This window comes from Myxine glutinosa, chromosome 3 (genome assembly GCF_964187855.1).
Source record: "Myxine glutinosa chromosome 3, kmMyxGlut1.1, whole genome shotgun sequence".
Lineage (NCBI taxonomy): Eukaryota > Metazoa > Chordata > Myxini > Myxiniformes > Myxinidae > Myxine > Myxine glutinosa.
The window spans coordinates 101332564-101358714 of NC_136263.1; the positions used below are offsets into that span (position 1 = coordinate 101332564).

The 26151-nt window shown below is 48.4% G+C and overlaps 2 protein-coding genes across 3 annotated transcripts in view; one reads left to right on the forward strand and one right to left on the reverse strand.

The window, feature by feature from the left end:
* BRF2 (BRF2 general transcription factor IIIB subunit) overlaps positions 1-20316 on the reverse strand; it is a 50788-nt gene extending 30472 nt beyond the window's left edge. The window contains exons 1-2 of one of the 2 annotated variants that reach the window (XM_068110340.2): positions 20224-20316; positions 12890-13038 (exon numbers count right to left, since the gene is read on the reverse strand). In XM_068110340.2, coding sequence (XP_067966441.2) covers positions 12890-13034 — 145 coding nt within the window. In that variant the 5' untranslated portion in view covers positions 13035-13038; positions 20224-20316. Of the gene's footprint in view, positions 1-12889; positions 13039-17833; positions 17943-20223 lie in introns of those variants that run through there. The other variant, XM_078774333.1, reaches the window with a different exon arrangement.
* A 186-nt stretch (positions 20317-20502) lies between these two features.
* Positions 20503-25814, forward strand: LOC144891148 (uncharacterized). Its single transcript, XM_078773518.1, has 2 exons — positions 20503-20600; positions 23100-25814. The coding sequence occupies exons 1-2, from the start codon at positions 20512-20514 to the stop codon at positions 24709-24711; spliced, it is 1701 nt and encodes a 566-aa protein (XP_078629644.1). The 5' UTR covers positions 20503-20511; the 3' UTR covers positions 24712-25814.
* The last annotated feature ends 337 nt before the right edge of the window (positions 25815-26151 follow it).

Consider the following 26151-nt stretch of genomic DNA (forward strand, 5'->3'; position numbering starts at 1 on the left):
ATTCACCCCAGATCCACTTTTTTTGAAATACCGACTTCTTTCTTTCCTGGAAGTCCTAGCAGTGTCCATGTGTTTTATACCTCACTTCCCATGCCTCCTCCCCCCAAGCCCTCTCCCTCCCACAGATCTCCCGATGCCCCTGTTCTCTGCTGTTGTACTTGTGTGCTTCCCTCTCTCTCCCCATCTTGTCTCCCGCTCCCTTTATTGTATATTTTGTGTGTCCATTTTTTTTTTTGTGATTCATGTTAGCTCTTACACGAGCCTCGATCTTGAATAGGAAAAAAAAATACTGTGTATCGTTTTCGCCCCATCTGTCAATGGTGAAGAATCACTTTTAAAAAATTTGGTATGCAGATCTTCACTAAACTCTAACCAATTCGACCTTGCCACACACCCAACTTGTCCACCAAGTTTCTTCCGATTCCGTCCATAACCTTTTGAGATATCCTGCTCACAGATAGACAAACAGACAGGTGTGAAAACATAACCTCCGTCCACCTCTGGTGGCCGATGTAAATATAACAGGATTCAACACGATACCGTTGAAATTAGTAACTCTCCCGAGTATCCCGAATTTGGTAAATATAGCCAGACCTTTGAAGGTCCTACGTTTTGTCATGCAAGAGCTCAGTGACTCATTGTTCGAGTACATAATTCCTTTCCTGGATCTTGTACACGAGGGCAGTCGCAAAAGATGTCCCATGAACTACATATGACACATCATGGGGGTCAAAGGGTTCGGAGTGACCGAGGTGGTGGTGGAGAACTGAGCAACCCCTCATCCACAAAATATCCCATATGGTCTGTGCCTCAGATAGCCTCTCCTAATCAAACTCCTACCGCATGGCTCGTCATGCCAACCCCTGTTTTTAACTAAATGCGGAGGTGTGAAAGGCAGGTGTTTGGCATCTTAAAACCAGGCTTTCTCCGGGTAGGTGGAACTCGTTAGCCTTGGCCAGCAGTCTGCCGAGGAGAAGGACAACTCTGATTTCAAACCCAGGTGGGTTGAGCTCGTTCGCCTTCGTTGGCAGTCTACCAAAGATGGGGGTAGAGGCACTGTTGTCTCGAAGCAGACTAGTTCACCCATCCCATCCCTTTTTATTCTGTGAAGAGACAACTTTCTATATTTGTCTTGTTTCAATCCAAGGGGCTGGTTGTTCTGCTTTTGTTTTCTTTGTGTAGCCCCCACCTCGAGTGGCATTGTAGGCTTTGCGGTGGGAAAAATCCCATTAAAAAAAATACCATTGAAAACCTCATTAATGTCATATTATATTGATGCTCTTTAATGCACTTCGAACAGCAGTCAAAGGTTGTAAGCGAGGTCTCTGCACTGTCCCAGACCAAAGCAATTATGTGCCCCAGCCACATTGGTCCGAAGGACCTTCTCACTCAACTTTCCCTAATGGCTTAGACATCTGTCATTTATTTGTTTAAAAAATCTGAAATACTAACTGCATACAATGGCACGGTTTACTCCTGCTCAATCTTCAGGATCTACCTCCCCTCCTCTTACCCTTACCCATCACCATCCTCCCCCTCCCTTCTCCCTCCTCATGCTGCAGTAAATAATGTTCTCTCCAAAGGAATACAAGGATTAGAACAAAACTGCAAGCCACCATTAAATATCAATTCTCTCTTGCTACGATAAATTGATACGATACGATCAATCTTGATACGATAAATACGATAAATATGATACGATACGATACGATAAATCTACGATAAATCTTGTACGTCTTCAATTACAATGTTCAAACTGTACTGACGGAAAGAAAATGGACGGCTCAATAAACAAAACAAAACACTCCTGATCACAGAATCCAGGAGTCACTCGGTATAACTGGTAAGGATGTCGTGTTGATTTATCTTTATTTACTTATGCAGTACACATTACTGTATTTGAACTGATGAACTCCCACCTCTATCTGTTCAGCGATGCTTCAAATTGCAAGGGATTTGTTCTTCGTACACAGCTGGATAAAGAACATTCACAAAGAACATCCATTACTTTCAAATGACAGTTTTAACATTCGACTGGAAATTACAAGAAATGTCATTTTTATGTTTGGAGCAGAGATGCTTCCTATTAATCGAGAAAGCGATTGATGCTGTGTGAATAAATGTGGATCAAAGCACTTTTTTTCTTCTTTTTTTGTATACAAGATCGAGGCTCGTGAAAGAGCTAACATTAATCACACAGAAAGACAAACCGACACATAAAGCATATAACAAGGGGAGCGGTAGACAAGATGGGGAGAGAGGGGGAAGGACACAAACACAATATTTGAGAGCAGGGACATCAAGAGATCTGTGGGAGTGAGAGGGCTTTGGGGGGGAGGAGGGGGAGGCATGGGAAAGGGGGGGAGGGTGGGAGAGGTATAAAACATATGGACACTGCCAGGACTTCCAGGAAATAAGTTGGAATTTCAAACAAGGTGGATCTGGGATGAATTAGCGGGGTTAGAAAAGATCAAGGTTTTGGATGGGGGAAGATAAGACATGGTGGTGAACAGCTGTTTTAAAGACCTGGAGGGAGGAGTGGGATTGAAGGGAGTGTGGGAGTTTGTTCCAGAGGTGGGAGAAAAGAGGAATGAAAGAGTGAAGGTGAGCAGAGAGCCGAGATTTCAGCAGTTTAACCATCAGAGGGTTGCAGGCAGATCTTGTGCGACCTGTAGGAATATTTGGGGGACAAAGCACAGAATGAGCTGGGGGAGCAAGGCCGGAGAGGAGACGGCAGAAGACAGAAAGACCACATACCTGCCTATGGTGAGCGAGTGAAAGGCCCTCGGAGATAGCTTCATCACGGGAGATTCCAATGATTCTGAAAGCTTTGGTTTCAATAGTGTGAAGCCGAGCTAGGTGTGAGGCAGTATTCCATTAAGCTGCGGATGAAAGCCTTGTATGTGTTGAGGAGCTCAGGTGTGCCTAGGAAGGACTTTGCACGATGGAGGATGCCCAGTCGGCGACTGGCTTTGGAGGCCAGCTTGGAAATGTGGTTTTCCCAAGAAAGATCATGGCAGATAGTGAGACCCAAAAGCTTGAGCGACAGAACTTCTTGGAGAGGATTGTTGAGAAAGTAGATGGGAGGGTTGTCCAGTCGATCTTTTCGGAGAGACATAGTAAGAGTGTGAGATTGGTCAGGATTGAAAGACATGTTCTACTTGTTTGACCAGTCTGATTTTGTCCAGGTCTTCAGAGAGTGAGGAGGCTGCAGACTGCCGATCTGAGGGAAGTGGCATGGAGCGGCAGATAGTGGAGTCATCAGCAAAGAGATAGAGAGGATTTTCCAGAGAGTCGGAGAGATCATTTATAAAGACCAGAAAAAGCACAGGGCCCAGAACACTACCTTGGGGAACTCCAACCTGAACAGGAAGGGGAGATGAGAGAAATCCATTCAGGGCCACACGATGACTACGACCAGAGAGGAAGTCCGCAAGCCATGCATGGAGATTTCCATGGATACCATAGGAGGAGAGTTTGGTAAGCAGAGCTGGGTGCCAGACCGTATCGCAGGCACGTGATATGTCAAGGGAGACAGCTCTGATTTCCTGTTTGGCATTGAGGACCTCCATCCATTGTTGAGACAGCAGAAGCAGCATGTCCAGAGTAGAATGACCTGGTCTGAATCCAAATTGATAAATCGGAGATCAAGCCATTGGAGAAGAGGAAGGATTTGATATCCGAAGCAATGATGGATTCCATGACTTTGCTGATAATTGGGAGCAGGCTGATTGGTCTGTAGTTGCAAGGATCTGTTTTTGCACCTTTTTTGTGTAAAGCGGTAATGTTCACTGATTTCCAGGATGCTGGCAGATGACCTTGATCAAAGGAGAGGGTGAAAAGAACAGAGAGAGGGTGAGATAGAGCTAGAGCGGCAGAGCAGGATTTTAGGGCCCGTGGGCTTATGCCATCTGGTCCAGTTGCAGAATCAGAGTCGAGGTTTGACAAAAACTCCTCCACCTTGTCAGGAGAGAAGGACACAGAGTCCAGGAGCAGTTGGGTTCGACTGGGTAAGGTGGGAACAGAGAGAGATGGATTTGGGACACAAGATTTTGAGGCAAACACAGAGTTGAGGCATTCGGCTTTGTCACGTGCGGTGTCAACTGTGTAGCCATTTGAGGTAAGGGAGGGGATGGAGGGGGAACAAACACCAGAAACGGATTTGACCAGACACCACCAGGATTTGGAGGAAGGAGACAGGTTTGAGAGTTCATTCTTGAGTGTGGAGAGATAGTGCTTCCTGGCACTCCTGAGGGTAGACACACACTTGTTCCGAGCTTGGCGGAAGGAACTGAGATTGCCTTCAGTTGGATTAGCCTTCCAAGAGGCAAAGGCAAGTTGTTTCAGGGCAACTGCCTCACCACAAGATTCAGTGTACCATGGACGGGAGGAAGGGTAAGACAACTGAAGACGAGATGGGATAAATCTGTGCATGAGAGAGAGCAGTTTGCTTTGGAAGAATTCCCAGGAAGAATTGATGTCAGAGGCAGTGGAGATGGGAGACCAGTCCAGATGATTGATGGCTGCTTGAAGACCGCGCCAGTCGGCCTGAGTGAAATGCCAGACTCGTCGACGCTGAGGAGGCTCTCTGAGAATGGCCAGAGAGATGTCCACTTTAACAAGCACATGATCAGAAGAACCGATTGGAGCAGAAGAGCAGCAGACATTAGCAGGGAAGTTTGTCATAACCAAGTCTAGAAGAGAAGACACACCAATGGCCGAGATCCGGGTCGGGAAATTGACAGATTGTGTCAATCCCAGTGAGTCTCAGAAGTCCTTTGCTGAGGTGCCATGGCTGGTGATAGATGAACCCACACCCAGCCAGCTGGCTGGCATGATGACAGTTGAAGTCACCACATATGAGGAAGAGAGAGTTGGGATGAGTGGATAGAAGTTGGTCCATGTTGTCAGACAGTGAAATGTAAATGGAGTCATCACTGTTTGGAGGATGGTACAGAACACATATGAACAAAAGGTGGGAGCGGAGAGGAAGCCGTAGCCAGAGGTACTCCTGGGCGTGAGGTGGAGAGAGGGCAGTGCAAGGAGAGTGAAGAAGAGAGTTTTTGATAAAGATAGCCACCCCACCACCAGGACGAGGCTCAGGTCTATCATACCGGAGGAGGGAGTAACCAGGAAGAGATATTAAGGAATCAGAGACATCTTGAAGGAGGAAAGTTTCTGTTAAGCAAATCAAGTCTGGATTGTCAGAAGCAACCTGTATGGAGAGATCAGTCAGGTTTGAGCGAAGGCCCCAGATGTTTGAGGTCCATACCGTTAATGAAGAGAGAGGGGTAGCATCGGGTACAGGACAGGGGAGGGGAGGAGTCGGGTAAGATGAAGGATGAGAGGGGGAGATAGGGAGAGCAGTTGATAGTGTGTCAGAGATTACAGAAGAGTTACAAGAAAGGGAAGGATGAGAAGAACGAAAGGCTTGATGGTGAAGGGATGAGGCACAGTGAGGGGTTGTTTGAGGGGGGGCAGAGGAAAGTAGATGGTTGGGGGAGGTGGAGGTATGAGATAGAAGGGAGACGAAGTGGGGAGGAGGCAGCTTTGAGGAGGAGGGGGGAGAGGGAGAATTGGAGAGGAATGGTATGGGGGGAGATTTGAATGGGAGGGGTTGGGGGGGAGTTTTGAAGGGGAGGAGTGAGGGGGGAGTTTAGGAGGGGAGGGGCAAGGGGGGAGTTTAGGAGTGGAGGGGCAAGGGGGGAGTTTAGGAGTAGAGGGGCAAGGGGGGAGTTTCGGAGTGTAGGGGCAAGGGGGGAGATCTGGAGGGGAGGGGCAAGGGGGGAGTTTAGGAGGGGAAGGGCAAGGGGGGAGTTTAGGAGTGGAGGGGCAAGGGGGGAGTTTAGGAGTGGAGGGGCAAGGGGGGAGTTTAGGAGTGTAGGGGCAAGGGGGGGATTTGGAGGGGAGGGGCAAGAGGGGAGTTTAGAAAGTGGATGATTAATGAAAGATGAACATTGATAACAAATTGAGTTTATTGTGATTTTCAAGTTAGCAATCCGATTAAGAATGATGGAGGAGGGATGGAATGAATGTGAATTTAGAACATGTCGTGAGGGAGACGTATAAGAGATTGAATTTATTTTTTTTGAAGTGGAATGAGTTGGAGAGGAAATTGGAAAAAAGCCTTTTAAATAGGAAGAAAAACAGCGTGTTGTAATATACCACTGAATAAAACACTGAAGGGGAAAGTTTAAACATATTTAAATAATATTTAAACAGAACCGTGAACAATCTTATATGCACAAAATACTAACGGGGGGAGGGCCGAGAGGGACGTCGTTGCAATTGATTTGTCCCGGTGCTAACAGGTGGAAGTTCTCTGGGGGAGTGGTCAAAAAACAGTTTCGGGAAATATGACCCATTAGGATGTCCAATGTCCATGTGTATTCTGAGTCCATAATAACCGTAGCTGATGACCTTGTTGTACGACTTTCCTCATTATTAAGCCGATTGTCCTCTTGGACCAAATTCCTGTCATATTTGAAATTTCTTCCACAGTCTTCTACCCTGCACCAAAGTTTTGCCGTAGGTGCCATAATTTGTTCATGCCTGCATCAATTAAGCGTTGGCACAAATCACGTCTCTTGAATACATCGGGGAAGAGAGGGTTGAAAAACAGAGGTTCAACTTCGAACATCCCTGGAGAGTATGTGTCCACTTTGCAACTCACGGTAAGACCTTTCCAGGCATTGAGAAGGCTCTGGTAGAATATAGGGAGTGTTGATGCATCCACATACTTGAGGTGGGTCATGAATACTTCAAGACCATAGCCGAGTCTGCCCGCCTGTTGCAAAATATGACAGGCCAATGGGTGGTTTGGCAAGTGCTCAACATATAGAAGGCGCTGAATGGAGCACAAGCGAAAGGCCATGAGGCGGGATTTCACGTGAACAAGGCCTCGGCCTCCTTCAGATGAAGTATGGCATATTACGTTTGGCCGCAGCCAATGATGGCCTCCCCCAAAAAAGTCCACAAGTTTGGCTTGGATCATTCTAAGCAGCACTTCCGGCAGTTGTAGGCAAATAAATCGATGCCATAGTTATTGGCAACTAAGACACGACCCTTAAAGGAAAGGTGCGGTAGGGCTCTTCTCCACAGGTTCAGCCTCCTCTCCATTTCTCAAATCAAGCCTTCCAAATTCGTTTTCATAAATTGTGCAGAACCCAGGGACACACCAAGGTAGTCGATACCATCTGCCTTCCATTCTAAGCTTTCTGGAAGAGGAGGTAGATGTGTCGAGACAGGAAGGCAACTATTAAGGTAAGGCACCCAAATAGCTTTGCTTTTCCTCCAATTAACTTTCAGGGAAGAAGCCTGGAAAAAGATTCTCAAGTATTTAACAAGAGCATCAATATCTTGGTCATTTCTGATTATGACGCACACATCATCTGCATAAACCGATAGAGTCATGGTGGACTCCTTGGGAAACACGTCAAGCCAGAGATATTCTCCCTGAGCGTACAAAGTAATGGTTCCATTGCTAATGCAAAAAGCAATCCTGAGACTGGGCAACCCTGCCGTACCACTCTCTGAACCTGTATGGGGGGAAACGAGTTCATTGTTTACCTTAATTACACCAGTACATGGGGGACCAGGAGGACCCACCATGCACCCCCTCAGCATTCACCGGGACCACTATTTTCTAACTTATTAAGTAGCTGGTGAAATTTTAAAACATGTACCCAAAGAATAGTGTCACGATCGACGTTTTTTTGGCGAAAAACAATACCGGCTTTAAAGCAGTAGAAATTGCACAAGGTAGGGGGGAACGGAAAATGAAAACGCGTCACTTTTTCCCCTCCTGGATGTCTTCTTTGTCAATATTTTAGGTGAATACATTTAATTGGACCCTATTTTCAGCTTTTGGAAGCGATTTATAAGCACCAGCACCCTATAACAAATATTATAGGGAATCTCCAACGCCTTAGATAACACTTATTTACACAATCCAATCTGCTAATAATGTCCTTTCCCTGCATGCCCACAGTAAAATATAATGTCCCAGTACTCCATTATCACAAATTTCACTTTTACTGTTTAGTCCTCATCAGAGGAGCTGTCTGTATCACTATCTGCAGCATATTCCTGTTCTCCTGTTTCATCGTCAGATTTCTCCAGTTCTGTTGCATCTCTCTCCAGCACATCAATTAGTTTTTGTGGTAAGATCATTTCATCTGCACACCAGAGTGGTTCTCCATCCTCTTTCCATCCATGTCCTTCCCAGGGTAAGGGATCTCATGTATGGCAACATTCTGAGGGTTTCAGTTACATGAGCAATACTGTCATTGGTACCCAATTTGTATGCCAGCTTGACTCCATCAGCTGTTTCGATGGCATTGCTGGATATGAGTTGTGAGGAATATTTACCCTTGCCCTTTTCAAAGGATGTAAATGAGATTTTACTTCCTATGTCATGCTTCTGCAGTTTTTCTTTCACTTTTTCAGCTCGACAATCAGGACATTGATATTCTGTTGCATTCATTAAACCAACATAATATCGCAATGCATCACTAAGTTTCATTATTTCTTGCTGTATCAAAACTCTCTCTGTGATCAAATTGCACAACTCGTCAAATGACCGACTGTGAGCTTGTTCCATCTCGATTTGTCTCCTTCTCTGTTGGTCATCCTGACTCCTGCCTCATCCTGTCTCTCCAGTGTATTGCCTCCTACAACATGGATGGTAATGAGCCTCCACAGAGAATAGACATTTTCCTCCGATTCGTGTGAGTAACTTCGCATCACATTTTCTTTCAGCTTCCTCTTGTACTGTTTTACCTCCTCCCATATCAAACACAGTCGTTTTCTCAGAAACAGGCCCTTTACCCTTCTTCCTTGACCATTTCCTTCCTTCTTTGTTACAAAGGATGCAGTCCTTTGCAAACAGTATATTTTCAGTGGACGACCTAGATAATTTACTGGACCCATCTGAAGATTCACCAGCATCAGACTGAACAAGTCTCTCTTTGTGTTTAATGAACTTATTGTAGCAGGCTCGGTGATGCCCGTGATTTTCCGGAATACTTTTGCATACATCATCCATTCTACTACTGGAGCCAATGGGCTGCTGCTGTCTCAAATTAGATATTGTCTTGATTGCTTCAAATCGTTCATGTGGCTCTTTGAGACTTGAAATGAAGGTGAAAGTTTGGTCTGTGGTTCCTTTGAAATGAATAATACACATTCCAGGCTCCTTCCCACTTCCCTGCTTTTGCTTCTTCACTGGGGGTGAGTCACATGTAGCCATTATTCCTGAAAGAATCGTTTCTTCTTGATCTTTTAAACTTCTTTAGTGGGTGCTGGATAGATCACACCTGATAATAAAAAAGGAAATTAACATCACACATCATGAAACGTGCTCTTGATTACAAGAAAAAGGGCCAAACAAAAACATTACTATATGTCACAGGCTGAAAGAAAAAGAAAAGTGATAGTGATGAATCGAATGTTCTGCTTCAGATAACCAACAGGCCCACTGGACACCTTCTCCTTAAGTATTACAGAATACATGTACAAGACAACTACAATAACTAGATTTTCACAGGGAACTCTCACAATTTAAAAACAAGAAGACGTCATGCGGAGCACGATACTTGCAAAATGCGCCCCCCCACCCCAAGAAAAAAAATTCCATTGATACAGCAAATGGTCCATTTCATCAAGATTAAAATTGACAATCTTGATCAAAGCTCGGGTCAACAGGAAGAAAAGTGACGATTTTTCAGATGAAAAATGATGATTTTGTAAGATTGACCTTGAGTTTACCTTTGACCTTTTGACCTCAAAAATAGTTGGTTTGCCTATTTAGTGACTCAATGTGCAAATGCTGTTCAATTTTCAAGTCAATCGGATGAAAATTGAGGATTTTAAAAACTTGGCTTATGTTGACCTTTTGGCCTATGTTGACCTCAAAAATAGTTGGTGGTTGAATTCAGTGACCATATATGTAAATCCTCTTAGATTAAGTCTTAGAATTTCAAGTAAATCAAATGAAAATTGGTGATTTTAGAAATTTGGCCTATGTTGACCTCAAAAATACTTGGTGGTTGAATTCAGTGACCAGATATGCAAGTTCCCTTCAAATCTCAAGTCAATCGGATGAAAATTGAGGATTTTAGAAATTTGGCCAATGTTGACCTTTTGGCCTATGTTGACCTCAAATATACTTGGTGGTTGAATTCAGTGACCAGATATGCAAGTCCTCTTCAAATGTCAACTAAATCGGATGAAAATTGAGGATTTTAGAAATTTGGCAAAGTTGGTGACCTTTGGCCGATGTTGACCTTTTGACCCCAAAAACAATAAGCTTCTCAATTGGGACGACCTATACAACTTGGTGAAGTTTATTGATGATCCGTTTAGAATTGTGACATGTAGGCCGGTGACAAATAGACAAACAAGAAGATGTCATGCGTAGCACGATACTTGCAAAATCCGCCCCTCCCCCCTCCCCCCCCCCACCCCCCGCCCCGCCCCCAAAAGTTTTCCATTGATACAGCAAATTGTCCATTTCATGGATTAAAATTTACAATCTTGGTCAAAGCTCGGGTCAACAGGATGAAAAGTGACGATTTTTCAGATGCAAAATGATGATTTGAGAAGTTTGACCTTGAGTTGACCTTTGACCTTTTGACCACAAATAGTTGGTTTCCCAATTCAGTGAGGCAATGCACAAATGCTGTTCTATTTTCAAGTCAATCGGATGAAAAGTGATGATTTTGGAAGTTTGACCTTGAGTTGACCTTTTGACATCAAAAATAGCATGTTTTACAATTTAGTGACTCGATATGCAAATGATGTTCAATTTTGAAGTCAATCAGTTGAGAATTGACGGCTTTTTGGATGAAAATTGATGACTTTTCAAATTTGACCTTGAGTTGACCTTTGACCTTTTGACCTCAAAAAGTTCATTTCCCAATTTATTGACTCAATATACAAATGTTATTCAATTTTCAAGTCAATCGGATTTAAAATGGCGATTTTAGAAATTCGACCTCCAGATGACGTTTGACCTTTGACCTCAAAATCAATAGGCTTCTCAATTGGGACGACCTAGACAGCTTGGTGAAGTTTCGTGATGATCGGTTTAGAATTGTGACCTGTCGGCCGGTGACAGACAAACAGACAGACAGAACCACAAACGCAACCGACCAATATACTTGAAATATCTTCGATTTTGCAAGTAACAAAAACTAACATTTTTAGCCCTCTAAATTTTAGCGCTGCTCATAGTGCCCTCTGCTGTTGCTGTTGTTCTTGTTCTTCTTCTTCTTCTTCTTCTTCTTCTTGTTCTTGCAGAGAAGACAAAACCTCAAAGCTCCACCCATTCTGGGAACCATAGCTCCACCCATTGTGGGAGAGGCTTCATATAAACAAATATCCACCATTTTATTAACTCGCATAGCTTTGAGGCCTGTTTTGTAGGCACGTGGTGTCTTGCTCTCTCACACAGTTTTCTTTCAAATCAAATTCGATATATCATTTCATTTTTCACAGTCGCTAACATAGTTTTAGACTCGGTTGAAAAAAAACGGGAAGAAAATCTGATGAAAGTTGCCCTTTATAGAACGAAATGAATTCTCAAAGGCCTGTAACTTCAAGTCCATTGAGATTTTTTTTTTTTAAATTGCGGCATGGTCAGTCATACACCGCCCGAAATAAGAGACGGGAAAATGCCGAGATATATATATTTTGTTTAAATCGCGGCATGGTCAGTCATACACCGCCCGAAATAACAGACGGGAAAATGCCGAGATATATATATTTTGTTTAAATCGCGGCATGGTCAGTCATACACCGCCCGAAATAACAGACGGGAAAATGCCGAGATATATTAAAAATTCGTCCATTTGATGACAATCGTCACGATGAAATATTTAATTTATACGTCGTCACAATAATGTGGAGAGAGGAGCATAGCTTCGTTCACGTGTCGCCACATACGGGAAATTGCCGAGATTTTTTTTTTTTTATAAATCGCGGCATGGTCAGTCATACACCGCCTGAAATAACAGACGGGAAAATGCCGAGATATATTAAAAATTCGTCGCCACACACGAGAAATTGCCGAGATATATTTTCACTTTGCACAAAAATAACATCAAGTAATCGAATCAATAGGAATGTCCTGTGCCTATAACATCGACGTTATAGGCACAGCTGCATCTAGGCATTGTGTAACATCGACGCGGCTTTTGTTTTAATTAAAACTTTTTGCTCTTGTTCTCTCATAGAATGCAATATGTGGGCGATTTTCAATAGGTTTAATTGTGGCCTATTAATCAGTTTCGAAATGTCTAAGCTGATAAATCTCTTCTCGAGGCTGAAATTATGAGTAAATCAACTTGCTCATTTAAAATATTGACAAAGAAGACACCCTGGAGGGGAAAAAGTGACGCGTTTTCATTTTCCGTCCCCCCCCCCCCCCCCCCCCCATCTCATGCAATTTATACTGCTTTAAAGCCGGTATTGTTTTTCGCCAAAAAAAACGTCGATCGTGACACTTTATTCTTTGGGTACATGTTTTAAAATGTCACCAGCTACTTAATAAGGAAGAAAATAGTGGTCCCGGTGAATGCTGAGGGGGGTGCATGGTGGGATTGGTGGGTCCTCCTGGCCCCAGGTCTGTAGAGACAGACCACATCACCTCTGAAGACACCAAAGACCCAAAAGACCCTGAAGACCCAAAACACCTCAAAGACCCAAAACACCCTTAAAAGCCCAGAGGATCCAAAAGACCCTGAAGACCCAAATGGCCCTGAAGACCGAAAACACCATGAAGACCCAAAATACACCGAAATGGTCAAAGATGCCTACCCCACTGAAACGACGTGTGGTGAGGCACGCGTGGCGTGCCGAGTCACGCGAGTATCTATAAATAACTTACCAATTGTTTGGACCTGCTCTGGTAGAAGATCAGCTCCACGGCCTTCATCTGCCACAAGACCACATTCAAGACAGACAATGTGCTCTTGCCCATGATGATTGTTAGGCAGCAGACTGTCAGAACCGCAACCGAGACACAAGGACATTTTCCTGCACACAACACATAGCACAGTCAGAAACATTAAGCAAGCATCTTATATTACCAAAAGGAAAACGTCCGTCCGTCAATATATTTTAAAGGGTTCCTGCTGCCATAGAACACCAAAAATGGTGCTGTTGGAAAACCAAGAATCGATTTACTAGGAACAAAAATCTGTGTTTGTTTAATCATAAAGATGCCTCTTTTAAAGGCCTGTGGCGGGCACAACTATCAATAATCCCGCGCACCAGTGGGTGGCGCGAGCGGCCAGGCGTGGAACTGGAATACATGCCCGCCCTTCGGCCGACCGACCATGCCCGGGGGCAAGGCGTGGCCTCGGGACATGTACGCGGGCTCCAAGCTCGAGCCCGCCCAGTGCTGATATGCGAGCTTGTAATGAAGACTCTTGTTTGCATCCACGCGTTGTGGCCTACCTCTCTGGCAATTGAGTCGTGTGTGCACAGCACCACACTGGTGACCCCGATTGGTTCAGCCGTTGCTCACCACCGAACGCGCCATGGCTACCAACGCCGTCGCAATCAAACTCCCGGAGTTTTGGGAAGCGCAAGCCGACGTTTGGTTTGTGCAGGCCGAAGCTCAATTCCAACTCAGGGGCATCACGGCGGACGAGACCAGGTACGACCACGTGGTCGCCGCCCTCGGGCCCGGCACTGCCGCCCGCGTCGTGTCCATCCTTCGGCGCCCGCCAGGCGATCACAAGTACGAGGCACTCAAACGTCTCCTCCTCACCACGTTCGGGCTCACGGAGGTCGAACGTGCCGACCGCCTCCTGGACCTTCCCGTCCTCGGCGACACACGACCATCCGTCCGGATAGATTTCATGCTGTCCCTGCTTGGAGACCAGCGCCCGGATTTCTTATTCCGAGCACTTTTCCTCCGCCAGCTACCTGCACAGGTGCGCCTCGCACTGGCCGGTTCCAAAATAACGGAACCCCGCGCCCTGGCTGGAGAGGCCGACAAGTATTTCGCAGCCTGCGACACGCGGTCGATGTACGGTGCTGCCGTAGTGGATCCCGGCGCGGAGGCTACAGCACCCACTGCTTCCCTCGTGGCCGCTGCTACGCCCCGCCCACTACCGCCACCGCCACCACCACAGCCGCCGGCACGGCCGCCACGGGGGCCACCGCCGCAAGGCTAAAACGTGCCGCCCGCCGTGTTCTTTTGACGGGTCGGGAAACGACCGGCGCTCACTTGCGGCCATGAGCGTCGGCCATTCCGGCAGCCTCCTGTTCATCACGGACACCTCGTCCGGGCGCCGTTGTCTTTGCGACACGGGAGTGCAGGTAAGCGTCCTCCCTGCCTCCGCGTCCGACAAGCAAGCCGCGGGCCGGGGCCCCGCTTTGCTTGCCGCCAACGGTACACCCATCCGCACATTCGGGAAGCGTTGCCTCTCACTGCGGTTCAGAGGGCAGCGCTTTCAATGGTCGTTCGTCACCGCCAGCATGCCAATGGCCCTGCCCGGCGCGGACTTCCTATGTGCGCATGGGCTGTTGGTCGACGATAAGCGCAGACGTCTCGTCCAGGCCAAAACCTTCAGCTCGCTCGCTTGTTCGCTGAGCGGCTCACCGAGCGGCTTGCTGAAAGGTTCCGTCCCGGCGAGGTTAGTCTGTACGCTTCCGGCAGCGGACGAGTTTACCCGCCTCCTCGCCAGTTTCCCGGCCCTCACGCGGCCCACCTTCTCAGCGGTGGCCGTCAAACACGGGGTGGAGCACCATATCCCCACGGTCGGGCCGCCGGTCTACGCCCGGGCACGCCGCCTCGACCCCACGAAGCTCGCCGTGGCGAAAGCGGAGTTCGCCACGCTGGAAAGGCTGGGTATCGTACGGCGCTCCAACAGCGCTTGGGCCTCTCCTCTGCACATTGTGCCGAAGCTCGGCGGCGGCTGGCGGCCGTGCAGCGACTACCGCCGGCTCAATGATGCCACCACCCCCGACCGCTACCCGGTCCCGCATATCCAAGACTTTTCTGCCCGGTTGGCAAACACGACCGTGTTCTCCAAGGTGGACCTCATCCGGGGCTACCTCCAGGTCCCCGTACAACCGGACGATGTCCCAAAGATGGCCGTCATCACCCCTTTCGGCCTCTTTGAGTTCCTGCGGATGCCTTTTGGGTTGAAGAATGCGGCCCAGGCGTTCCAGCGGCTCATGGACAGCGTCTTTCGCGACTTACCTTTCATCTATGTCTACCTGGACGACATCCGAGTCGCGAGCGCGTCCCGGGAGGAGCACCTGCTCCACCTCCGCAAGCTTTTCGAACGCCTGGGCCAGCATGGCCTGATCATCAACCCCGCAAAGTGCCGTTTCGACGTCGCCGCCATCGACTTCTTGGGACACCGCATCACCAAGCATGGGGCCGTCCCTTTACGGGCCAAGGTGGAGGCCGTCAAGAGTTTTCCGCGCCCCGCACGATCAAGGGGCTCCAGGAATTCCTGGGCATGGTCAATTTTTACCACCGCTTTTTGCCCCGCGTCGCCCAGCTCCTCCGCCCCCTGCACGAGGCCCTCCGGGGAAAGCCGGGCAAAGGTGACATCGCCTGGTCGGAGCCGATGGCCGCGGCGTTTGCGGGCGCAAAGCTGGCCTTGGCCAACGCCACCATGCTGGCGCACCCGGTGCCCGATGCACCGATCGCCCTCACCAACAACGCGTCGGACTACGCGGTGGGCGCGGTGCACGAGCAGTGGGTTCGTGGTGCTTGGCAGCCCCTGGCGTTTTTTAGCCGGCAGCTTCGCCCGCACGAACGACGCTACAGCACCTTCGACCGCTAGCTGCTCGGGCTCCACCTGGCGGTCCGACACTTCCGCCATCTGCTCGAGGGCCCGTTCACGGCTTTCGTTGATCACAAGCCTCTTGTGTTCGCGATGGCCAAGGTCGCCGAGCCATGGTCGGCCCGGCAGCAACGTCACCTCTCTGCCGTGTCCAAGTACACGACGGACATCCGTCACGTCGCGGGTAAAGACAACCCGGTGGCGGATTGCCTTTCCCGGTCCGTCGCGCACGTGGTCCACCTCGGGATCGACTATGCCCGGATGGCGGAGGACCAGACCGCCGACCCCGGCGTCCAGGCCTTGCGGACCGCCGCCACCGGCCTCCGTGTCACCGAGGAGCCGTTCGACGTCGCAGGCGCGGCCCTCCTGTGCGACGTCTCCCTCGGCCGGCCTCGCCCCATCGTGCCCACTAGCTGTCAGCGCCCGGTTTTCGACGCCATCCACGGCCTGTCCCACCCGGGCACGAAGGCCTCCCAGAAGCTCGTCGCGGCGAAGTTCGTCTGGCATGGCCTCAGGAAGGACGTCCGCAACTGGGCCAGGACGTGCCTCGCGTGCCAGCGCGCAAGGGTCCACCGCCACACCCGGGCCCCGTTGGCCCCGTTTACGGTGCCCGAGCGTCGGTTCAACCACGTCCACGTCGACTTGGTGGGACCTCTGCCCCCCTCGCGGGGGTTCACCCACCTCCTCACCATGGTGTACCGCACCACCCAGTGGCCGGAGGCCGTGCCCTTGGCGGCGACGACTGCAGCTGCATCGCACACGCTTTCATCGCCACGTGGGTTGCCCGGTTTGGTGCCCCCTCGGACATCTCGTCCGATCAAGGCCCCCAGTTCACCTCGGAGCTCTGGGGCGCGGTGGCACAAGGGCTCGGCGTCAAACTGCACCGCACCACGGCTTACCACCCCCAGGCCAATGGCCTGTGCGAGCGCTTTCATCGCTCCATGAAGGCCGCACTCCGGGCCAGCCTCCACGACGGCAGCTGGGCCGACAGGCTCCCCTGGGTCCTGCTGGGCCTCAGGACGGCGCCCAAGGACGAACTGCGCGCGTCCTCGGCGGAGCTGGTCTTCGGACAGCCGCTGCGGGTGCCAGGCGAGTTTATCCCCGACTCCACGGCTCCTTGGTCCACGGCGCAACAACGTTCCACCCTGCAGGAAGCCGCCAGGAGGTTCGCCCCGGTGCCCACAGCACACCACGGTTGCCCGCCCTCCAACGTCGCCCCGGAGCTTCGCACGGCGGAGTACGTTTTCATTCGACACGACGCCCACCGGGCACCGCTGCGGCCCCCGTACGACGGGCCTTTCCGCGTGCTGGAGACCGGGGACAAACATTTCACTGTGGACATCGGCGGTGCTCTGGAGTGTATCTCCGTGGACCGCCTCAAGCCGGCCCACCTCGATCTGGACCACCCCCCACAAGCAGCTCTGCCTCCGTGCCGAGGCCGCCCCCGGGGTCAGACCCCCAGCACCCCCCAGCCCCCAGCCCTGCACGCATCGCCAGAGGGCGTTTCAGCCAGGTCATCCGGCTTCCCCACAAGCTCACCCTTCAGGTGCGCGGGAATTCTGGGGGGGGGCGCGTGTGGCGGGCACAACTATCAATAATCCCGCGCACCAGTGGGTGGCGCGAGCGGCCAGGCGTGGAACTGGAAAACATGCCCCGCCCTTCGGCCGACCGACCATGCCCGGGTGCAAGGCGTGGCCTCGGGACATATACGCGGGCTCTAAGCTCGAGCCCGCCCAGTGCTGATATGCGAGCTTGTAATAAAGACTCTTGTTTGTATCCACGCGTTGTGGCCTACCTCTCTGGCAATCGAGTCGTGTATGCACAGCACCACAGGCCTGTCTTTCCTGGAGGGAAGACCAAGGAGGGAGATTTGGAGCTTAATGTGGCGGTTCCAATGATGGTAACAATTTCATTATCCTGCAACAGCACCAACCCTTAAGAATAAAGCATGACACGGACACGGAACCACTTCCCCCTTGCCCCCCCCCCCCGCCCATATAAATTCCTGACTATGTCAGTACCTGTTGGGCGCTAGTATTGACCTTTGGCCCCAGGTGCCACAAACCCTAACTACGGCACTAGCCGTGTACCCCCGTCTTCACGAAGTCAGCGCCATGACAGCGTTAGAGGGAGGGAGACAGACAGACAGAGAGATGGACAGACAGACAGAGAGATGGACAGACAGACAGAGAGATGGACAGACAGACAGAGAGATGGACAGACAGACAGAGAGATGGACAGACAGACAGAGAGATGGACAGACAGACAGAGAGATGGACAGACAGACAGAGAGATGGACAGACAGACAGAGAGATGGACAGACAGAGATGGACAGACAGAGATGGACAGACAGATAGAGATGGACAGACAGATAGAGATGGACAGACAGACAGAGATGGACAGACAGACAGAGATGGACAGACAGAGATGGACAGACAGACAGAGATGGACAGACAGACAGAGAGATGGACAGACAGACAGAGAGATGGACAGACAGACAGAGAGATGGACAGACAGACAGAGAGATGGACAGACAGACAGAGAGATGGACAGACAGACAGAGAGATGGACAGACAGACAGAGAGATGGACAGACAGACAGAGAGATGGACAGACAGACAGAGAGATGGACAGACAGACAGAGAGATGGACAGACAGACAGAGAGATGGACAGACAGACAGAGAGATGGACAGACAGACAGAGAGATGGACAGACAGACAGAGAGATGGACAGACAGAGAGATGGACAGACAGACAGAGAGATGGACGGACAGACAGAGAGAGAGATGGACAAACAGACAGAGAGATGGACAGACAGACAGAGAGATGGACAGACAGACAGAGAGATGGACAGACAGACAGAGAGATGGACAGACAGACAGAGAGATGGACAGACAGACAGAGAGATGGACAGACAGACAGAGATGGACAGACAGACAGAGAGATGGACAGACAGACAGAGAGATGGACAGACAGACAGAGAGATGGACAGACAGACAGAGAGATGGACAGACAGACAGAGAGATGGACAGACAGACAGAGAGATGGACAGACAGACAGAGAGATGGACAGACAGACAGAGAGATGGACAGACAGACAGAGAGATGGACAGACAGACAGAGAGATGGACAGACAGAGAGATGGACAGACAGAGATGGACAGACAGATAGAGATGGACAGACAGATAGAGATGGACAGACAGACAGAGAGATGGACAGACAGACAGAGAGATGGACAGACAGACAGAGATGGACAGACAGACAGAGATGGACAGACAGACAGAGAGATGGACAGACAGACAGAGAGATGGACAGACAGACAGAGAGATGGACAGACAGAGATGGACAGACAGAGATGGACAGACAGACAGAGATGGACAGACAGATAGAGAGATGGACAGACAGACAGAGAGATGGACAGACAGACAGAGAGATGGACAGACAGACAGAGAGATGGACAGACAGACAGAGAGATGGACAGACAGACAGAGAGATGGACAGACAGAGAGATGGACAGACAGAGATGGACAGACAGAGATGGACAGACAGACAGAGATGGACAGACAGAGAGAGATGGACAGAGAGATGGACAGACAGAGAGATGGACAGACAGAGAGATGGACAGACAGAGATGGACAGACAGAGATGGACAGACAGACAGAGAGATGGACAGACAGACAGAGAGATGGACAGACAGACAGAGAGATGGACAGACAGACAGAGAGATGGACAGACAGACAGAGAGATGGACAGACAGACAGAGAGATGGACAGACAGACAGATGGACTGACAGACAGATTGACTGACAGACAGATTGACTGACAGACAAAGACAGACACGAGACAGACACAAGACAGGAGGCAAGAGACAGACGGACACAGACAGAGAGATGGACAAAGAGACAGACAGAGACACAGACAGCGTCAGAGACACAGACAGAGACAAGAGGGAAAGGGCCGGTTCATGGGGACCAATCGGCACTGTGACCGTGACCGCGCTGCTCTGACAAATCCGGGCAGCCGCGCAGAATGGGGAGGATTTGACCCCGTCTTGTGTGGGCTGGTACAACCCGACCCGACCCGGTACAACCCGGTACGAATCCCGACCCAGCTAATAGTTATAAACTCGCATGCTGGTGTCCGCAGGCAGGACAAGGCATCAACTTCAAGGTGTGCGCCGTCCCTCGGATGGACGTTAAACTGCGAGGGTGTCCCGTCTGCAGCTTGCAGGTATTACTTGGTGGCCGTGAAACTGAAAGACCCCACGGTGCCGTTCGATAAGAGTAGGTGAGCTATCTCCGGCACCCTTAGCAAATTACTGCTCTTCCCTACTGGAGGAAGTTACGTCACCCATAACAATCAAGCCTGCATAAGCTAAGTCGATGGAGACAAGACAAGCATGGTCATGAAGTACCTTCTTCCTTTTACAATACGGAAAGCGGAAAGAGCTTAAAGGCCGCACGAGCAGCCGCTTTTCCCGCAAACGGACCCAGCCCCACAATGCAATGCGCGGATCGAGAGTTCCGGGTCGTTTCGCAATAATCCACAATATTTATATACTAGCGTTCGCAAACGAGCCTATAATAAACAAAAGGCTTTGACACATTTAAACGAAGAAAATTATACGGTGAGGGCAAATCAAGACTCTCATCTCTCCGCTTGTTGTGTTTCGCCGCTTCCCTAATCCACGATCCGTGACGTAATGTTAATGACGTCATCAATGTATTGGCTCGGTCAAACCAAAGATACGAGCGCAGAGCAAGATACACCACTCCCATATAAAAGGGTGAAGTACGTACTCGGGCAAAGCGAGTTTTCGTGTGTAAACGCGTGGGATTAATTGCATGCATTATGAGTGAAATGTTTTATTTTGGCGACATGATGGGAGAATCACTGACGTTTTTTTACAGTGTAGCCCACAGGGCAAAGCCGTCTAGAACAATGTTTGTCGATCTGTATTCTGTATGTATGTATGTATGTATGTATGTCCCCTCAAACGTATACCAATCAGAGCTGAGAATCTAGTCACATGACAGGGTGATGAGAATACGTCTGACGTCATTACGGCGTACGGCGGCTGGCTCTCCACACACCGCCATTTTGATTTATATGCCATTATGCCGAACATATCGTTGAACCTGTCATATATCACAATCGCCATGCTCTACCGAAACGTTTTTCATTCAGTGTTAAACACAAACAAACCGATTGTTAAAATGACCATCAAATATCGAAAGCATCGGCGTTTCATCTCTTCCAACAAAACGGCACGTATCCAAACCTTGTGGGGTATGATCTAGATTACAGTAGATCTTCCCTCAGTTCAGTAAGTAAAACTTACCTCATATCATGGATGTCGAGATTCCTCCATATTGCTTTGTTTAATGTTATAAACAGCATTAGCGACTGTTTAAAAAGCTAATCATGTGTGTTTGTGGTTTATAACATTTTACAAACCCGGCTATGCCGCTGTTGGACTTTCGGTCTTGTAACAAGAGAGGAATTAAAAAGAACAAAAAAAAAAAAAATTGGGATCAAACTGCAACATGCAAATTTCTGGAACAGTGTTGACGTCTCCTTGGTACTGTCTATTTGCTTTTTTGTTTAATTTGATATTTTTTTTTTCTAATAATTTGTTTTGAGGGTGAGGGATGGGTAGGAAGTTAAAATATATGAAATCAGTGTATATTCCCCTTTTGTTTGTATTCATATTCAGACTTGTGGTGTCCATAGTTCTCCCCTCCCCCCAAGCACACACACATTATAATGCCAAGAAATGTGCACAATACCAGCAAAACTTTCAGTCTCTACAGTTCATTCACATAATCGAGATTTACATCCACATCAATCTTCTCTCATTCTGCAATCACCCAATCTTGGAGGATTTTCTCTCTTCATTCTTACATTTCCAAAATACCACTATGCACATCACAACCATTCACTTTAATTGTGTATCATTTTATTTACTATCCTGACAACTTTTTCAGAGTGCATAGACCACCAACTATCTTCTTTAAACCATCCATCAAAGACGTACTAAGAACAAAAGAACTTCCAAAATTTCCACAATGTACATCCTTCAATTTCAAGCATCAACTTACAGTTTCTATTGATACAAACAAAATGATCAACCAACATTTTCAGTCAAGTGTATGTAAATGTACCTTACTTTCTTTCTCCCATATAAGTTCTGCTTCATCATGATGAAGATTACCACACTGCCCTACATGTGCCCCTACATGTGCCCCTACATGAACCCCTACATGTGCCCCTGCCTGAACCCCTACATGTGCCCCTACCTGAACCCCTCCATGAACCCCTGCCTGTGCCCCTATTTGTGCCCCTACATGAACCCCTATCTGTGCCCCTACATGAACCCCTACATGAACCCCTATCTGTGCCCCTACATGAACCCCTACATGAACCCCTACATGTGCCCCTATCTGTGCCCCTACATGAACCCCTACATGTGCCCCTACATGAACCCCTACATGTGCCCCTACATGAACCCCTACATGTGCCCCTATCTGTGCCCCTACATGTGCCCCTACATGAACCCCTACATGAACCCCTACATGTGCCCCTATCTGTGCCCCTACATGAACCCCTACATGTGCCCCTACATGAACCCCTACATGTGCCCCTATCTGTGCCCCTACATGTGCCCCTACATGAATCCGTACATGTGCACGTTGTCCAACCACTTCCAACTGTCCATATGTTGGTTCTTATTTGTGCGACACCTTTTGAACTTTTCTACACTTCCTCTTGACAGGGGCATGATGGACACGTACAAATGTTGCAACTATTCTGGATTTCCTTTGCTCACTGCAACCGTACAAACCCTTTGCTCCTGGGGCTGGGCCTGAGTTGTATGCATTTATATGTATAGGGGAAACCCCATTTTTATATGGTAGTATAGGTCCTAGGCTTTAAAACAAAATTGGGTTCTCACTCGAAATCCCTATAGATTTTGCCCAGCTTGCCCCAAAAGTTGCCCGTCGGGCGAGAAACCATACCGGTCATATCTCGGCCATTTCTTGAGCGATTTTGACAAACTTTTTTTTAAAATAGAGGTTTTTTGGGGGTGGGGAACACGTTTAAAACAATAAAAATTCGATATGGAGTCTCTATCAAGTGATTCCAATGTCAATCGAAGGAATCGAACCATGTTTATAGGACTATAGGTACCTACTACCATCACTAGCTTTGATATATTCATGATTGTCATTTGTCAATGTGTTTTAAGATATTTTTTAACCCTTTTTTTTTTATCTCTTTCCATTTCAGATTGGAACCGACTAACATCATGATGGAAGCGGTCAATCTTAGCGCTGCGACTGATGCTGCGGTTGAGTTTGATGAGGAGCTTTGTATTATTTGCCAAGAGTACACCCAAGACAAGCTGGTGTGTACACAACGTGGGTGCGATCAGATTATATCCGCAAGTGAGACACGACAAGATGCGGTGCTCGCAAGGTTGAAGAAGTTGACGCCTGGTGCTCTATTCAATTATCATGTCACAAATGCGTGCTACAAGGGCTACACAAATAGCACCAACATTGCCAAGCTTAAGGAGAAGCAGAAAGAAGCATTGAAGCAATCTGTGCCCTCTGGTGATGATACATCAACCCAGTCACCAACACCTACTACAACTCGTTCACAGTCAAACAGCATGCGAACACCGGCTTGTGTGGCACCTGGTCGTGCCACTGTGTACTATCAGTATACATGCGTCATATGTGGCAACAAGTCAGTCAACCGTGACCTCACCAAATATAGAATCTGCGAGAGCAACCGAGCAAACATATTCCTAGATGCGACCGCCTACTTCCAGGATGATGTTTTCCGTCGAACTTGTGACCTTCAAGACGAACATGCTGTGTATGGGTCTGATATTTATTATCACAACCAGTGCATGTGCAAATATATTCAGCAGTATGAACGCTCCAGAACTTTTAGTGCCCATGTACAACTCAATGCCAAGCAGCGGGTGTGGAATGAGATCGTTGACGAGATTGAGATGGGTCTGAGTGCTGGCAAGGGTTATGAACTTTCTACTATTCGAGACCAGATGAACAGCCACCTAGGAGGTAAAGGTAATGTCCAGAATAGGGATGTGAAGGACCTCCTCTTCAAGAAGTTCAATGACCTGATAGACTTTGCTTACTCAGATTCTGCAAGAAAATGCCTCATGGTATTCTATGTGCTGGGTAATGAGGCAAATGTACTTGCTGAGCGTATCCGATCAGTGACAGTGAGTCCCATGCAATTAGTAGCAGCTCAATTCAGAGCATGCTTGCATGACTACGACTTCGACTTAGATGATCGCTTCTGTGATGCCCAAGATTTAAAGCAAGCCTGGTCAAAGATGAATATCCCAGAGCCCATCCTGCAGTTTTATGGCCATTTGTTTAAATTCAATCCAGCCACATACAGGGCCGCAGCTGACCAGGTAATAACAAGTGACATGCAGGAAGATGTCGATGATGTAGACCAGGAGGAGGAACAGGTGCCACGCAAAGATGGTTCTCTTTCAGTCCAGCGATGTCGGAAAATACAGACCATGTTCCAGCACATGTTCTACATTCACCATTCTGGCAGAAAAAGAACACCAATGTCTGTATTGAATGCCGAGTTTGCCCACAGTCTAGGACGTGGTGGCAAAATCTTTGTCACCTCTCTGAATCGACAGGCGCTGGCCATGAGCTACACTGAACTTCGCCGGTACCAGCATGACATGGCCACGTTCACTGTCAACCAAAATGAAGCGGACATGAAGTTGCCAGCCCATTTTGACCCAGGGAACTTCACATCAGCAGCAATGGACAACTGGGACCACGAAGGTGCAAATTCATCTGAACATGATACGGTGTGTGTCCTCTACCAGCATAAGCCTTAGGCTGTCTTATCCAAACCCAAGCGCTCTGACACATCTGTAGTTCATGGTCCGAAAGCCCTAAAGGAAGTATTGCCATGTCAGCAGCTACACGAATTTGGAGAAAATCTGAAAAAGTATGACCTACCCACATCCTACAGAGGCCACGATCAACCAGCAGTCTACGATGACACTAGGCGGGACAAGCGACTATCCGATATGGCTTGGGCCATAGGCAGACTTAACTTGGAAGTCAGTGATAGCCACATGGCGGACTTGGTATATCTGACAACTGAAATTATGCGATCGTGGAGCGCAAGCAATGCGGTTTGGACGGATGACAATGCGAGGTGGACGCGGCAAAACTGTGCGATATATCCCACTGCACATTCTGCACGAACGTCAAGGTCAAGACGTTTGCAATGTCCTTCCTGCCTTGCACTGCTTGACTGGATATGATGCAACGAGCAAAGTAGGCACCAAGAAAGCTGCCCTCAAAGCCCAGCCCACCCAATTGCTTAGAAATTTCGGTAGAGAAATGACAATTACACCCGAGACCAAGGCTGATGCTGAAAAATTCCTCGTGCTGGTGTTAAGAGAGACTAACCAATTTTCGTCCTTCACACAGCTTCGTGCCCAAATATATCATCAGACCAAGGGCTCGTCACATCAAAATTTGCCTCCAACGTCAGAGGGTTTGCTTCCACACATAATGCGAGCCTTGTTCGGTACATACTCGATTATCCACCTCTTCCAACCCAGCATCATAGATCCACTACATTTTGGGTATCAGCTAGAGAACGACTGCCTTGTTCCAGTCACAGGGTGCAAGACTCTGAATAAGCGGCGGACAGTGACCTGTAACTGTGGCAAGTGTGCTCGAGCCACATGTCCATGCCGCATGGAGGTGGGCTGCACCCCTTTCTGCAAGTGCATGAAGTTGCAAGATGATGCCTGCACCAATCCATATAATTAGATCTGATATGGTGGAAGTTTACACAAATTCATTGTGATGTGGGTGTTAATCTTAATAAATTTGTGTGATATGGCAGTTGTCTAACAGTAAAACCTGTATTCCTTTTTTAGCAAAAACGTATCATCTAAAATAATAAAATGACCTAAGAGATATTGAGGATTAAAAATTTCGGACCTGATTTGGTTTCTCCGGAAGAGCTTCAGAGCCGCTATCATGTAAACCAGTTCTCAAATCGACTAAATATTGCTTTTAGCGTGTTCAACAGCCAAAAAACCTCTATTTAAAATTTTTTTGGTCAAAATCGCTCAAGAAATGGCCGAGATATGACCGGTATGGTTTCTCGCCCGACGGGCAACTTTTGGGGCAAGCTGGGCAAAATCTATAGGGATTTCGAGCGAGAACCCAATTTTTTTTTAAAGCCTAGGACCTATACTACCATATAAAAATGGGGTTTCCCCTATACATATAAATGCATACAACTCAGGCCC